The following is a 16,803-nucleotide window of genomic DNA, read 5'->3' on the forward strand; positions in this document are numbered from 1 at the left end:
TGGTGTATTCTTTCAGTTGTGCACAATGTGCATCTAGCTACGTCGGTATGACCGCACGAGCACTTTTCACCAGAGTTGCCGAACATGCTGGAAGAAGTTTCCGTACTGGGCGTCCACTTGCTCAGCCGCCTCATTCATCAGTCAGACTTCATACAGAACAGTGCCCACTTGCTCCTTCCGTGTCCATCAATCAATTTAAAATTCTTTGTAACGCTAGCAGCCAAACCGATTTACGAATTTTAGAGTCTCTTTACATCCATAAACTTAAACCTAAATTGAATAACCAATCCAGCTCTTTTCCTCTTTCGATTCTAGGTCATTAGTTGTTTTTTCCTTTCTTTCCTTATCATTTTCTAAATTTATTTACTAAAATTGATTTCCATGTATTTTCAGATGTATTTTACTAGCTGATGATGGGCATAGCCCGAAACGTTCTGTTTTATTTATCTAGGACTTCTATTCAGTAAAATGTTTTATGCAACTTTTTTGGTTTTAGCCTTTGATAATACTATTTTAATTAGGTCTGACGTACGTAAGTTTTGACAAGGATAAAAAATGGACTACTTGCGAAATGCGTAGATTTTTGTGCGTAAGTAGTAAAGGTTTAAAGAAATATAGTATTTTCTGTATAAGCAAGCAGCGGCACGGAACTCACAAAACGTATTTAGCACAGATACACAAATCCAAATTGTGATGCACATTCTAATTAGCAGCCTGCTTAGAATGTGCATTGGGCAACATATGCATCGATTTTTGGGAAACTAGTTTTCTCACATTGACCCATAAAATTTATTCGTGACTCACTTAGGAACAGTAGCAGCTGACAGATGATCTTCATCGGCGTCATGCTCAAAGCTCAACAATTGTATGGCCTCAATTTGCAAGTCAAACAAATCAGTGAACAAGTTGTTTTAAAATGCGTAAAAATTATCTCTGTGTGAAGAAATGTGTTCAATTGTGCATTCAATGAAGGTAGCCTCTGCCGTGCGTGATCCTGGTTCCAGACTTTGATTGATTAATTCACAAGTGTTAATATCGCTCGTAATCATTGTTTCCTTGCTGAGCAGCATGCGGTAGTTAAAACATTTCAAGATTTATTAATAAAAAGAATCGGAGCGATTAGGTTTCTTAAATATATATTGAATAACCATAACTGCTCCTGCTCTCGATAAACTAGATATACAGCTCATAATTGTGATGAAAATTATCGATCAAAAAAATATAATTTTTTAATGTGATACATAAATTGAAGTTTAAATAAATTACCAGTCAATTTGATATGTGTATTTGAGTGGATAAAATAAAAACGATATACAGTTTTCTAAATGCCACAGGAAAATCATGTATCTTACAAAAACTAATGTTTCTCCGCAGGTATACAAGCGTAATTCGAGACGAAAAAGTAAAATGAGTGAGCAGTGAATGAAGCAAAGATAATTAAGCATCAAATATTTGATGAAAGTTGTAGTAGCACAACGAAACAATATAATTGGATGTCAGGTTATTTTCAGAAAGCACTTTTCAGCGTGACGTGTGATGAACTTGTGATGCGAATTTCGTTTCCCCTCACTATATAGCTTCTCGTATCTCAAGTTGTGAAGTGGATAGCGAGACATAATAGCCGCCGGGATGACGCGTACGAGCTAAGCGTACCTTCTATTTTCACTCGCAAAACTCTATTCAAATAAGCGGTAAAAGGGTCTGCGAAATGCCATTTCTAAAGCAATATGAATATCTTCTATATATTCGTCAAATTGTATGCTTTTGAAGCTCGGAATTGTACCAAATGTAAATGAGCTTTTAGGGCTCGTGTCCAGGTTACATATCGTGCCGGGATATTGTATATGTATAGGGTCCGTTGGGCGCGTACCCAAGATATTTCTCGTGTCGGGATATTGTATATGGGAGCTGTTGGGGCTCGTATCCAGGATACTTATCGTGTCAGGGTATTGTATATAGGGGCAGTTGGGGCGCGTATCCAGGATACTTAATCGTGTCGGGATATTGTATATAGGGGCTGTTGAGGCGCGTATCCAGGATACTTATCATTCGGAATATTATCCGGGAATAAAATTTTATTGGTTAACGGTGGAATCCTGGGACATTGAAAAAGGAAGGGAAAATTTCGATCGCCAAATTTAAAGTTACCAAAGTTATCATTATTTTTTAAAGTTATTTTCAAATAGTTAGATGTAAATTTTATTCAAGTAATTAAAAGTTCAAATTCCATTACAGGCATTGTAGTTTTGGCTAAATGTCGGTTTGAACGGTCCTCTGTTTTAAATACCGTGCTTAAGTTTCGAAATTATTAACTGGATTCATGATGATGTTGTTCCGTATTACTGAATTCGGAATGACGGGATTCTGAATAGCGTTATAATCGGATTGCAAAGACTTTCCATCCGGGTCAACGCAGTACTCTCCTGCTAATATTTTATACATAAATTAAAGTATGGACCGACAATAATAATTTCTGAATTATCTATTAGATATATCTGATATAATAATATATCTTGTTTTATAACCGTCTACTTTTAAAACTCTTAACACTTCAATTTTTCTCTAAAATTATCCTCTTATCGCACTTGTTGCAGGCGACAAGAGCAAACGTGCTCGGATCAGTTTGATTAGTAAAATAAGTAAAGTAGAACCCATAAAAACAAGGCACATAAAAATAAAGTAATAGACTCAGATGAAGGCATGAAATAAATTGATATAAGAAGTTTTTGTCTTTGTGATCCTGAAGATTTGAGGAAGATAAAGCTTTTTGAAGTGCATATAAAGTACCTCAGGTACTTCACACATATGCGCAATTTGAGCCTCAAGTGATCATAACCTCGAGTTTACTAGAGAATTAAATGCCATGGTTAAATTTCATCCATGACAAGAACTTTTAGGCAAAGAAAACGCCTTAAAAATTCATTGTATTTTAATTGAAAACGTTAAAAAGTGCCGCTTTATTCAGTATTAGTTAATATTTCGATTTATCAATGCAGCCGCTTGACAGCGCCAAGAATAGACTATTTCAGATGAAGTTTTTTAAGATGGGAGATGAATGACCTTAGGGGGCTCTCGTAAGTACCAGGGTTGCTAAATGGACATTACTCAGGCAAACTCGCTGATTTATGCCTTTTTCGAATTGAGTTAATGTGTTGTCCATGAGTTAATTAAAGTTAAATAAAATTAATGAAAGTTAATTAAAGTTAATTAAAGTTAATTGAATAATATGCTTTAAAAATTACTTTTTATAGACAACACTTCTAAAAAATCCAGTGTCTCCGATGTTACACATGTACAATGAATTTCTAATTTTATTTTCAAATATTAAGAAAATAATTTTATTCTTTTTTAATACACAAAAAAATAAATTTCCAAAATTATTTATTGATTCATGCATTGTCTTCGACTTAACGCGAATGTGCAAAATTTCAAAACGATTGACCAGGTAGAAGTGTGCTAAATATCGATTATGAGATTTGTAGCAGACAAAATTATTTTTTCGCTTTTTAATTAAATGAAAAAATATAAAATTGTTAAAATTATTTATTTTATCAATTATTGACAGAATAAATTGCCTCCTCAACGGAACCGGACGACAATTGGATGGATTTAGCAGAATATTTCGGAGAATTTCAAAAGATATTCCACTTCAGCATTGATGCTTACGGAGCATATGAAGGGAACTTTGCGCGACCACATCAATTCATGTAGCATAAATATCGTTGCTGGTTTAAAATTTCTTCCATTAATTTGGCGTAAAGTGCTGTTTTTCATGATATTTGTATATTCAATTGTCTGTAAATAATTCATTTTGGAGGTAATTCTCTAATTATTTTCGATGCCAAGGAATTAATTCCATTTTTGTTCATGCATTTTTGAGCTTATACTCAATACTTTTTCCAACGTCCTTATGGATTCGGAACTACAAGTGAGGAGAAACGGACTGTACAATTGTAATAATATTGATACTAGGGAATTGCAAGTTGATAACAATGCAAAGAACGAGTAAATTCAGCAGTATGATCAAATTGAAAATTGCATGCCATTTGTCGAAAAGGTTAAATTGGAGTATGTCTTCTTTCAAAATACAATGGCAACTAATTGGAAAGTTTCAAATTCATTTCGCTACAATCGCATTTTAAAATTTAACACAGTCATTCAGCGGCCAGACAGGTCGCGACTTTGCTCAAACGGTTTTTGAGGCTTTCCCTCCATTGAAGCCGAAGTTGAGCAACGCTGGCCACCAACATACAGATTATTTATCTTCAGCCACCATCCTTGCTACTCCCACCTGTGTTGTTCCCGTTGCCAACCTTTGTGCCCATCCGTGCGTTTAATTATCGTCTTGTGGCTCCATACGGATGATGGAACTGCACTAGGCACTATCACCTACTAGACGACTCCTCACCTGGGCTCAGAAAAGCTTGTTCTTCTAGTTTGAAGCCGTAAGTCGCTACCCTAACTGTGCTGTGGTTCAGTGACTGCTTCTTAAAGTGCCGTACAAGTTTGCTTTGCAAAGTTCCTCAAAATTAAAGACATTCATCCACTTAAAATTTGTCTCCATTCTAAATTCAATTAGTTATTTCACAATCCCAATTAGTTGCCCATTTCCCAGAATTATAATAATTGATATAACTGATAAACGATTTATCTGATAATTGATTTAACGGTTAATTGAATTACCTGATAATTGATGTAACTGATAATTGATTTAACTGATTCTTGATTTAACTGATAATTTATCTAACTTATAATTGATTTAAGTGATAATTGATTTAACTGATAATTAATTTAACTGATAATTAATTTAACTGATAATTAATTTAACTGATAATTGATTTAACCGATTATTGATTTAACTGACAATTGATTCAACTAATAATTGATTCAACTAATAATTGATTTAATTGATTTAACTGATTCTTTATTTAACTGATAATTTATCCTTTTTTATTTGGTCTTATCCGAAGTTATATTTAATTTAGGATGAGGTTTAAATTATTATTAAATGAGGTTACGTCGTGTGGAAGAAGGGGTGGCGCAGTTCGATAGCTTCTTCCGTGTACATGCGCAATGGCGGCGGTTTAGTTTATTTTCTTTTGAAGAAATACTAAAAAGATTTATTACATGCTTTATTACATGCTTTATTTTTTTCCTGTCTTCGCCACGACAATATTTTCGTCATCATTTGCTATTGAAAAAATCCAAGTCTTCAGGCGCAAAACTCAAATCGCAGTGAACAGACTGTTGCTTATAAAGTGTTCTGGGATTTATGTATCACATTTAGCAAAGTATGGTATCGTATAAAATAAAAGTGAAGGTAATCGATGGACAGCTGTTGAAATAATTTACTCATATAGACATGTTTTGAAGCAACTTTTCAAGGGATTTATTTCAGAAAGTTTTATTCTAGAGGGGCTGCGTCTCGCACATCACTCGACGCGTGTCGTAGCACAAGGTGCTTGAGAAGCGGTACATCTTCAGAGAGTTGAGCTCTAGGCAGTTCTCCACTCCAGGCTGGTTAGATTCGTCTCCTCCAAGTATACCATCATGCAGTGCAAATTATGTGTGAGATTCTACGAGAAATATTCCCTCTTCCGTAAATTATAAATGAATTTCCACATAGCTTATAAAATAACTATGATAGGATCTGTGCTTAGGTTTACAACACTTTACAATTAAAATTCTTTAAAATTAGAACTGAATTATTGTTACGATACGGTTAGTAAGAATGTCAATCAAATTTGTAAATTCATCAATGAGTAATTAAAATAAACGCGGCGCATCCATCTGTATTCATTACAATGAACCCGTCTAAAGGCCCATGGTCACAATTAGCCTACAAAATTAACCATGGCATTACGCGGCATCTCTCGGACGCTTTTCCAGGATCTTCCTTTTCGGAATTTCTTGAAAATCAACGATCGAGAGGGACAATAATTCTGAAGTTAACCAAGTCTGACATGAAGGTCTTGGCAATTCCCTGCGCGAGAGTTATGCTTTATACTAATAAAACGCAAAGTAAAACCGAAGAATTTGATTACTGAAGCACGTATTCAGCCGTGATTTAGTCCGCAAAATGGTGTAAAATTTCGAGTACATTCGGCACGCGACATGACTGAGACTTCTGAATTGATTCATATCACATGTCTTTACCATCGTGACTGAGTAACCTTCATGCAGGCTTTACCTTTACCAATTATGCTCATGGCTACCAATTATGCTCATGGTTTCTCATTTGATGCTGATTTTGGAAAAAAATCGGTTAATACAAAAATTTGGTGTGCTTTCATTCACAATTTACAATAGAAAATAGTTCTTTTCAGACATCCTATCGAGCACAATTATGAGATGTCGTTGCCGCCGCTTTTCTGATCTATGCGCTTAACTCCCTAAATTATTTAAAATAATTGAAAATGAATACAACGTACAAAAATCGATACATTCATTTTATAATACGTTACATTTTTACGTTAGCTGCAGCTTCCAGTACATCTATTTTCGCCCTGTTAAACATAATAATAATACTACAATTTTGTTTCCTCACCACTCCTCAATACGGAAGACCCATGGCCATCGGTGAACCGTCAGTCCAGCGCCATTGCCCCTCAAAGGCTTCGTCTGAGCCACCAACCCAGTAACCAAAGGGGATGTCATCAAGGAAAAAGGTGCGCGGTTCTGTAGCTTGGTAGTGGGTGGCATTGAATGCATTGGTGACAACCTTGTCTTATTGGTGATAACACCATTGTATTCTCGCATGCAGAGGGCTCTTGTTAAATATTAATTCGTGTAATTTCATCTCCGGCTCAACACATTATAGACTCTGGACGCTTTTATTATTTGCTGCAATGCTTGCTGTAAGGCTCTTGTCTGACACCCGAACCAGCTTGCTATTCCATCTGCCACGATGGGAATATTCGGTTCACTGTATTTTCTCAAGTTTCTTATCAGTTTGTCAACTGGCTCTCGTGCTAACCATAACCTTCTTGTGGTTGGACTGGCCTTAATTTATTAAAATAACCTTCTTAAATCGTCACTAATGGGTCGTAAAGGCACTTCTAAATACCGACTACGCAATATATTAGAAGATGTTTATTAGGTGAATATATCATTAAATTAACATTGATCATAATCTGGGAATATTGATCATAAATTCAGTTGTCGCTCTGGACTGAATTTTAAGGCTTCATCTGAGCCACCAACCCAGTAAACAAAGGGGATGTCATCAAGGAACAAGGTGCGCGGTTCTGTAGCTTAGAAGTGGGTGGCATTGAATGCATTGGTGACAACCTTGTCTTATTGGCGATAACACCATTGTATTCTCGCTTGCAGAGGGCTCTTGTTAAATATTTAATGCGTGTAATTTCATCTCTTGCTCCGGCTCAACACATTATAGCCTTTGGGCGCGTTTATTATTTGCTACAATGCTTGCCGTAAGGCTCTTGTCTGACACCCGAACCAGCTTGCTATTCCATCTGCCACGATGGGAATATTCGGTTCACTGTATTATCTCAAGTCCCTTATCAGTTTGTCAACTGGCTCTCGTGCTAACCATAACCTTCTTGTGGTTGGACTGACCTTAATTTATTGACATAACCTTAAATCGTCACTAAAGGGTCGTTAAATCACTTCTAAATACCGACTACGCAAAATATTATAAGATGTTTATTAGGTGAATATATCATTAAATAAACATTGATCATAATCTGGGAATATTGATCATAAATTCAGTTGTCGCTCTGGAATGAATTTTATAATAGAGGTGTTATTTATCACTATCAGTATAATTACGCTTCCAGTGTGTACGTCTAACCGTGGATGTACTTGCTGCCAACCCGGCTTTTTGCGCCTGTCTCCTCGTCCTGTTTTGTTATTTGCCAGCTCCTGTTGTGTCAGTTAGGTGTTGATGTACGACGTGAGATATTGCCGTGTTCATTTCTGCTGCCGTTCAAATTGGAGATATTGAATATAATTGTTAACTTTCGAAATTTTACATTGTTACAGGTATACCGCTCAGGTATACCTGTAACGGCGTACAGATATACCGTACATTCTTCATTTCAACGCTGAATTTGAACTGCTCCTCCGAGATTCCTTTGCGTACTCGGAGAACTTACCGTGGATTCCCAATAAAATAAAACAGTTATATTTGCGTTATTTTCTTACACAAAGTCGTTCCTATTCGTTTGCTGCTGTAATTTAATTCCTTAACAATTATTTCAGGACGAAAAATATCCCTGTGAGATAATAGGTAACTCATAGTATTATATTCATCTTGATACTAAATATAAAATAAAAATTTATAACATTCAGACCGTTCTAACCGAGATTCGTGCGAATGCCGTACCAGTTTCAGCTAGAATGTGCCGTCTGTGTGAGTCACATGCATTTTGAGAGCGGCACTGTGGCAGTATATATAGTTCTGCAAGTACAGTCTCCTCGATAGAGTTTTGTCGCAAGTGGCGAGAAAATGCTAAGTTATGGGCTTTCCGACCTGGAAATTTAGAAGATTTTTACTTAGAAGTGTTACGAACTCTAACAAATGAAACTTAAAAATCAAAATTACGCGGTAGATATATATGAATGAGAAGTCAGCGTAATTATAACCGTCAAAACTCTCCTTTATACAATAGACCGCATCCAGCTTGTCGTCACAAGGCCGGCAATGACCTATGGGAGCTACTCGATAGTTTTTCGCAGTCGAGTTAGTTATTAATATTACGCTTTGATTTATGTGAATTTAGTTTTCTGCTCTCAGATACTGACAGTAGTGCAAATTCACGATTAGCGAAACGATTCAAGTCATTCTTTCATACTTGTGTTTGTTCCAATTTCAACTCCTTAATGTTAAAATAAAGTAACATGATGAATTTTTCAAACATTTTTAAGTGAGATTTTGTTTCTCAGGATCGTTCCTAATATCAATGAGAAGAATCATCAATTTGGGGGAGGGTAGTGATATTCCAAGACGGCTACCGGCTGGTCGTTCGTCGTTTGCGCTGATAACTTCCGCCAACTTGCGCAAGTTCTGACGTCGGGGAAATTTTTTAATCGCCTAATGTCAATTAATGGTATCGCGTTGTTGCATCACTCAACCAAAAAAACTGGTTTTTCGATCGAATGCACAGTTTCTTCAGATTTTCGAATTCATTCAACCTGAATTCTCACTTTTTTTGCTTAAAAATTCATAAACCTATCTTTCATTTGTATCGAAAGATTAGAACAACTGGCTGAATGTTTGTTCAGTTGCATTAACTTGCCAAGATAAAAAACTTTTTAGGAAACTTATATGGTAAATGATTCACTTCACAATGAAGTGAATGACACTTCACAATGACAGAGAAATTTTTCACAGGTGCACTGAGTTTGGTGCGCACACCTATATAATGCGCTGTCTTGTTGCTATGACAGCACCTAATGCGCTGTCTTGTTGCTATGACAGCACCTAATGCGCTGTCTTGTTGCTATCATAGACGAAGCACAACCGATGAGTTCACCAGAATATAATATTTACCGTATCTAAAAATGAAAATAATTTTTTGATTTGTGTCGTTAGTTTTATTGTGAAAACTTTAGCGATTTTTATCGTAGTGGTACACGCTGCCTGGATAACGTTGAAAAGGTGCTATATATTTTTTAACAGAAATTTCACACGTAGAATTTTCGGCACAAGATGTAATTCGCGAATTGTGGTCGAATGTACCAAGTAATCATCAGAGTTCAAGGTTATAGAAACAAAAGCTTTTTTATTTGATGTTTGCTTAAATCAAAATACGTTCAAGATGCATCGATTATCTGACATTGGGTCATTAAAATTAAACAGCGACTTGATTGAAGCGGAGTTGCACGCTATGAAATGTAATGTACGACCGATCTCTTGGTACGTGAAGAAACGCAGCCCTTTACTGTTTGCTCTCTGAAAGAAACATGTTGTGAACAGAAAAACTTTCAGGCCCTTCGCACATTAAAAGTTACTTTTCTCGTTCGTTCCACAGATATTCCTACCTGAATTTTGAAAAATTTAAGCGTTCATATAAGTGCATCTTCCGCAGCGACTGCGGTGGCGCGGAGAAGCAGCAGCCCAGGAATGCCTGCGTGATCTGGTCAGAGTATATACAGTATATGTCCGTCGATCGTGCGTAAAATGTTCATCGTAAAATTTGGTGAATGTGTACGTTCCTTCTCTGATGAAAATTGATGTTGTAATACAATGTTTCACAGACTTTTGCAGGCTGCTACCACTGCTTTAATACATGCATTAGTTTGATATGCGAGTACTCGTTAACACACCCTTTATTTTTGCAGTTGAACATTTTACGTGCGCCCAACTTGCGCATGTCTAACATATGACGATGCGATGCGTCGCAACTGATTTATAATTTTTATTCAGGGTAATGTGTTGTGGGAAGATGGTCAATGGCTCTTGGGTCTGGGCCTATTACACTAGCAGCAGCAAAAATATCTGCATGAACAATCAACCATTATCACAATATCACCAACAATAACGAGCTAATATAGTCGCAGCAGCACAGCAAAGTCAAAATAGATAACAGTGAATGCAACGATAACTGTCGTCGAGCGCAAGAAAATGTCCTGTGAATCTCTGCATCTGCTTGCTATGTCCTAATATTGAGCTTTTATCCTGTTAGAAGCAAAAATAAAACACGAGATGTTCATCCCACATCATTTCTGAAAAGTATTAAATTATTTTCGTTTACTATCATTGCGATTTGCCTGTGTATATAATTCCAACACCTATTATCCACACAATTTTCGACGTATTCCAAAACTTAATTAATGTTAATTAATGTTCAAAACCATATTAAGATACCGTTTCCTGCTGGTGGGCCAAATAACGTGTTCAAAATCGGACACTTCATAGGTTGTTCCATCGCTGTTGAACAGGCGACTCGTGTCGTCACACCGAAATCATCTTTCTCAAATCCTCGGTGGCTAAACCAGAATGAATGGTTTGTGATACCAAGCATCAAGCAGCTTCTTACTCTTTGGAGCTTTCTTGGTTTAATGAGTAACTCCGTATCTCTCGCCTATTTTTGCTACAACTAACGCGGTAATGTTACTATTCATTTGTTACTCCAGATAACGCAGTTGTTACCAAAGCAATTCATGGGTTGTCGCTCGGGGTTGTAGTTGTTTGCTTACTCTGCTGGGTTATCATTCTGAGTCTCGTGTAGGTTATCACTCTGTGTCAGGTATTTGGTTCTTAATCGGAGATATACTGGGGTTCTGACGTCTTAAAATTTATCCATGAAAGTTTATGAAAAACACCGAAATATTAAATAGTATGATAAATTTTATCTGTTTCTATAATATTTATTGGGATCTAAAAATGAAATCGAACGTAATATAAAATTTAATAAAGGATTCGTCATAATTTATTTAAGGATTCGTCGATTTACCACCATGAAGAATTCGGAAAAATAATTGAGCGATGATGCGAGCTCGGACTATTAATTGCATGTTAACCTGCGCTAATTTTTTTTCTGACGAACAGTAAGTGAAAATAATAAACAAAATTATTGATAAAAATTATAATACTTGTACTACTCAATTGGACTGTCTCTAACATCTGCATAAAATTCGTTTAAAACTAACAAAATTTTCTCTGATTCCTCAAAGTTTTCATCGAAAATATCTTTTAAATGAAGTTGACGGCCATTAACCCTATTGATACAAAACGCAGCTTTTCGGCAGCTTATGAGAAATAACTCATACCATCAATATGTCGTGAATGAATCTCAATAGGGTGCTTTGATTTGTCTGTATAAATAACATTTTGAGTAAAAGAGGACATGTGTGGCTGCGCTCTACATCGGAGAGCAGCCGACATTAGTACGGTCATGATTTGAGTCAAGAAATTTTTTAGCAATTGTTTGCAAAAAATAATTAAGTTATCGTTTTCGATATATGGCAATTAATCCTCTAGATTGGGAGAGTCTCGCATATCACTCTTCGGGAGAGAGAGAGTGTGTGTTGCTGGAGAGAGAGAAAGTTAGTGCAGAGTGTTGCTGAAGCGATACGTCAGCACAGAACTAAGCTCCAGGCAGTTCTCCACTCCAGGCTCGATGGGTTCTGGATCTCCTCTGAACTGTTGATGAAATGCACAATTAGATTTGATAAGGCAGCAATTATTGCTTTTATATAATATAAGGACAAAGTGGGAAAAATATATATGGCATTCAGAAGGGATTCAGCGATAAAATTGTAAGGGGGATCTTTTCCTGTTACAACCCTCACTTAATATTTGTAAGACTTGAGGTTGGTTTGATATTTGAAAATCATCAAGAGGACTAATGAGGTACAGCGTTACGGCTTATCCATGTATTATTTGAAGATTATGTACGGCTTACAGTTTATGCGAATAATGAAAGGAGACGATATTTGAAAATGATCAAGAGGATTGATGAGGTACAGCGTTACGGCTTATCCAGTATTATTTGAAGATTATGTAAGGCTTACAGTTTATGCGAATAATGAAAGTAGTATGAAGTTAACACTTTCTCCACTCAAGAGGGGGTCCTGTCTGACAGAACTCCAATGGGATTTTGCGTTCCCAGGGGGATGGTTCCTGAGCGCCCCACCGCAGAGCTCGCGGTACCTGACCGCGAGTCCCAGTAATTGTGGGGTTAAGTTGTTATGTAGGCAGGACAGTTGTGGGGTTAAGTTGTTACGTAGGCGGGACAGATGTGGGGTTAAGTTGTTATGTAGGCAGGGCAGTTGTGGGGTTAAGTTGTTACGTAGGCGGGACAGTTGTGGGGTTAGGTTGTTATGTAGGCAGGGCAGTTGTGGGGTTAAATCATTCACTTGAACAATATCTCAATGCATTTTTTATTCAAAATTATGTTGAGGTTGACAAGCCAACCATTTTTCTAGTTCTCTGGAAATCAATTTATTTCTTTTTATGACAGTCGCAACTTCAACTCACGAAATTTCTAAATTCTTTGTAACCTACTAAACAATTCTTCTAATTTTGAATGGAATAATGCATTTATTTGCCCTTATTGCAAGAAATTTGGGTAATAATCACAACAACAATTGCATTGCTATTTCGATAACGTCTCACTCATTTATTCAAATACACCTTAGTCAGGTACCGCAAATGCCGCTGATACCATACATCCCCCTTTCGTCGAAGCGCACCGCGCACTGCTCGCGAGGAGGTTACTGGAGCTATAGGAAGAGCAAATCCAAAGCCTCTGATTGGTCAGTCAGTTAGCCCGATGGTTTTGATAATACGCTTTTAGAAAAGACTTGCGTATAAATGTTTTGATAATGCCAAAATTAGGGTATACTTACGTAACACGTATTTTTTTTTTGTCGTAAGTACAAAAAGTTACGAAATTTTGATAATCCGGCCCCAGATATAGAACGACGCACACTGATCATTTCAATCTTGTAATCGTAGTGCGAAAAGTAAAGTATGTAACTTAAAAATAATAAATTTTGGAAGCTGAACATTTTAAAAAACACGGAGTTTCTCAGTTATACTGTCCGAAACTTCTTAAAGTTAAGCTTGTTGAAAAACCCAACACCGGCATATGGGCACCAGAATTTCAGCTGCTCGTTTCCATATGCTTCAGGTTTTTTAATTTCTTATTCATAAAGAAAGTTGGATCGATTTGTGGAAACTTCTGTCGACAGTCGACTGCGTCGTTAGGTTCGCAGTCTTGAACACAAAGCCACCAGCCGCTGCAAGAGAAATATCTACAAACAAGGACACAAAGCGTAATCGTAAGTTACCAAATTGCTCGTTTCCGTGATTATGTGCTGTTTTATGTGCTGGGAAGCAGGGGGTTTGGTAACGGACTGAAATCGAAGTGTTATGAATTGGGTTATTTAAAAAAAAATGCAAATTAGTGGAGGAAATATATCTTATATTGCCACAAAACATGGCAATGCTAGAAATGTAATAAATTACAACTGGAATTTCAACGGCAGTAATAATTCTATTCTTCTACACAGCCACTGTAGGCGGAATTTTATAGACTCTCGCAAAACAGTTGTCTGGATGGAACTTGGTAGACAGTACAAGTGACGTGTCGTGAAATGACTAGTCGTTAGCAAATTACACAGGATGTTACGCGGGCATGCAGAAGGATGTAGGAATGCATGCGGGTTCCGCCTTGAATTGCATTACCGCGAACATATATTTTAGGCATTGCATACCTGGAAATAAGGGAATTAGCTACCATATTTAATCCGCGCGATCTTGAAATGGTTAAAATTGAGCTTTGTAGATACACTAGGCTATTGATTGCCAATATTTTGGTAGAACGTTGAGGACTAATTTAAATGATTATTGCGGGAAAATGCTTAAAAGTACATGTGAATGCTTAGTGCTGACGCGCATTAGAGAATGTTTAATACTGGTTAAGGGGAGAGAATGTTTTGCACTGACGTATGTGAAAAATTGTTGGTCCCCGCAATAGGTATGAGTGTTTGGTACTGGCGAATTAGGTAGAATGCTTCCAACATGCACAATGTGGAAAATATTGCTCTGTATTGAATATTGGAAAATGCTCAGAGCCAGTGAATGTTGAAGAAGTTTTGGGCAGTGTGTGAGAATGTTGAGTGCTGGTTAAAGTTGAAGATTATTTTCAAATTTGTAGAAATGTTGTAGCAACTAAACTAATCAAAATATTGCAAAACTAAAAATAGTGGCATAAAGTTCAACATTTTTACTATCTATGTAGCATAAAGCAAGTTGAGAAATCATACATTTATTACCTCTAAAAAATCCTTGAAAATATGTGAAAAGTGCGATTTTGAAAAAGTACCTCTGCTAAGGTCTGTAGCAAAAAAATAAATATTCATCGTATTAAAAAATTTCACTTACATAAAAGTTGCACACAGGTGTTGGCTTAAAAATGTGATTGACAGAATTGGCGTATCTCATTCCAGAAAAAATGGCAGCCATTTCCGCACGACGGGGTAAGAAGGGACACCCCCCCCACCCCCGGGGTAATAAGGGACACCCCCCCGGGGTAATAAGGGACACCCCTAAAAATGCATTTACAATAGAGCCTTGGTTAGCAAACGCTCCAGTTAACAAAAAATTAATTAACAACAAAGAATTTTGATTAGATTTATCTCTCTCAGCGAAAAAATTCCCCTTGACGAAAAATTAGTGCATCATCGGTTATCACCTAACTGTGCATAGAATATCATAGAATTGTTCACCGGGCAACATAGAATGAAAAGTAATTAACCTTGACTCAGGCAGGTGGCATGCAACTCCCATGTCAGGCAGGTGGCATGCAACTCCCAGAGGAAGCAAGGCTGATTGGTTGCAGTACGGAGTAGTCTGGGTACAATGCGACGGCAGGCCAGCTAGGGTATGAAGGAATGCTTCGATGCCAAGTGTGGTGGTGTACAGTCATTGCACTTTGGGCTGTTTGCTGTCGTAATTGGTAATGTCATGCTGCTGATATTCAAGGCAGAGTAATTTCACAGCCGATAACCGACGGCATGTTTGTTGTGCGGCTGATTGGTGGGATTACGGTACGTTACTAGGCGGTGCATGCAGGGCTGAGTGGTATTAAATATTGGTTTGATAATAACATTATCGCAATAACATAATCGCACCCGTTTGATAATAACATTCAAGTTAAGTAAGGCGTACGTAAGTTTTTTGACAAGGTAAAAAATGGACTACTTGCGAAATGCGTATATTCATGTGCGTTAGTAGTAAAAGTTTAAAGAAATTAAGCATTTCCTGTACAAGCAGGCTGCGGCACTGCAACAAACGTATTTAGCCCAGACACAACATACAAATTGTGATGCATATTCTAATTAGCAGCCTGAGCAGAAAGCTTTCGTAGCACTGATACGTTTTTCTGCCGCGCCAAAATTGGTCATGCATGGTTACCCTTACAAGAGCAAAAAGTGCCTCGCTTTCTGGAAACTTCTTTCTCGCGATTTAATTAGACATTTACCATAACATTTATTCGTGACTCACTTAGGAACAGTAGCAGCTGACAGATGATCTTCATTGGCGTCATTCTCAAAGCTCAACAAATTGTATGGCCTCTTTGCAAGTCAAACAAACCAGTGAACACGTGGTTTTCAAATGCGTAAAAAATTATCTCTGCGTGAAGAAAAGTGTTCAATTGTGCATTCAGTGAAGGTAGTCTCTGCCGTGTGCGATCCTGATTCCAGACTGTGTTTGATTAATTCACACGTGTTGTTATCGCTCGTAATAATTGTTTCCTTGCTGAGCAGCAGTAATTAAAGCACTTCGAGATTTATTAATAAATGGAATCAGAGCGATTTGGTTTGCTAAATATATATTGAATAATCATAACTGCTCCAGCTCTCGATAAACTAGGTATACACTATACAGCTCATAATTGGAATGAAAATTATCTATTAAAAATATAACTCAGTACTCACTGCAGTGAGTGACAGTGAGCGCATTTTCTCGTCGACGAAAACATGAAGTCACGGACAGACGGACAGACAGGCGGACATGACGAGCAGAATAGCTTTTTTTCATAAATGAGTAAATGCGCTAAAAACTGAATTTTTTTAATGGAATACATTAATTGAAGTTTAAATAAATTACCAGTCGATTTGATATGTGTGTTTGAGTGGAAATAAAAACAATATACAGTTTTCTGGATGCCACAGGAAAATCATGTATCTTACAAAAACTAATGTTTCTCCGCAGGTATACAAACGTAATTCTAGACGACAAAGTAAAATGAGTGAGCAGCGAATCAAGCAAAGATAAGCATCAAATATTTGATGCAAGTTGTTATAGCACAATGAAATTATATAATT

General features: G+C 36.9%; 1 protein-coding gene across 1 annotated transcript in view; it reads right to left on the reverse strand.

Annotated features, from left to right (window-relative positions):
* Positions 1-976, reverse strand: part of LOC108674785 (C-type lectin domain family 17, member A-like) — a 6,302-nt gene extending 5,326 nt beyond the window's left edge. Inside the window, exon 1 of the mRNA XM_018162756.2 lies at positions 805-976. Coding sequence (XP_018018245.1) covers positions 805-847 — 43 coding nt within the window. The 5' untranslated portion in view covers positions 848-976. The remainder of the gene's footprint in view (positions 1-804) is intronic.
* Between the last annotated feature and the right edge of the window lie 15,827 nt (positions 977-16,803).

The sequence above is a fragment of the Hyalella azteca genome, unplaced genomic scaffold (assembly GCF_000764305.2).
Source record: "Hyalella azteca isolate HAZT.00-mixed unplaced genomic scaffold, Hazt_2.0.2 contig7296, whole genome shotgun sequence".
NCBI classification, from domain to species: Eukaryota; Metazoa; Arthropoda; class Malacostraca; order Amphipoda; family Hyalellidae; genus Hyalella; species Hyalella azteca.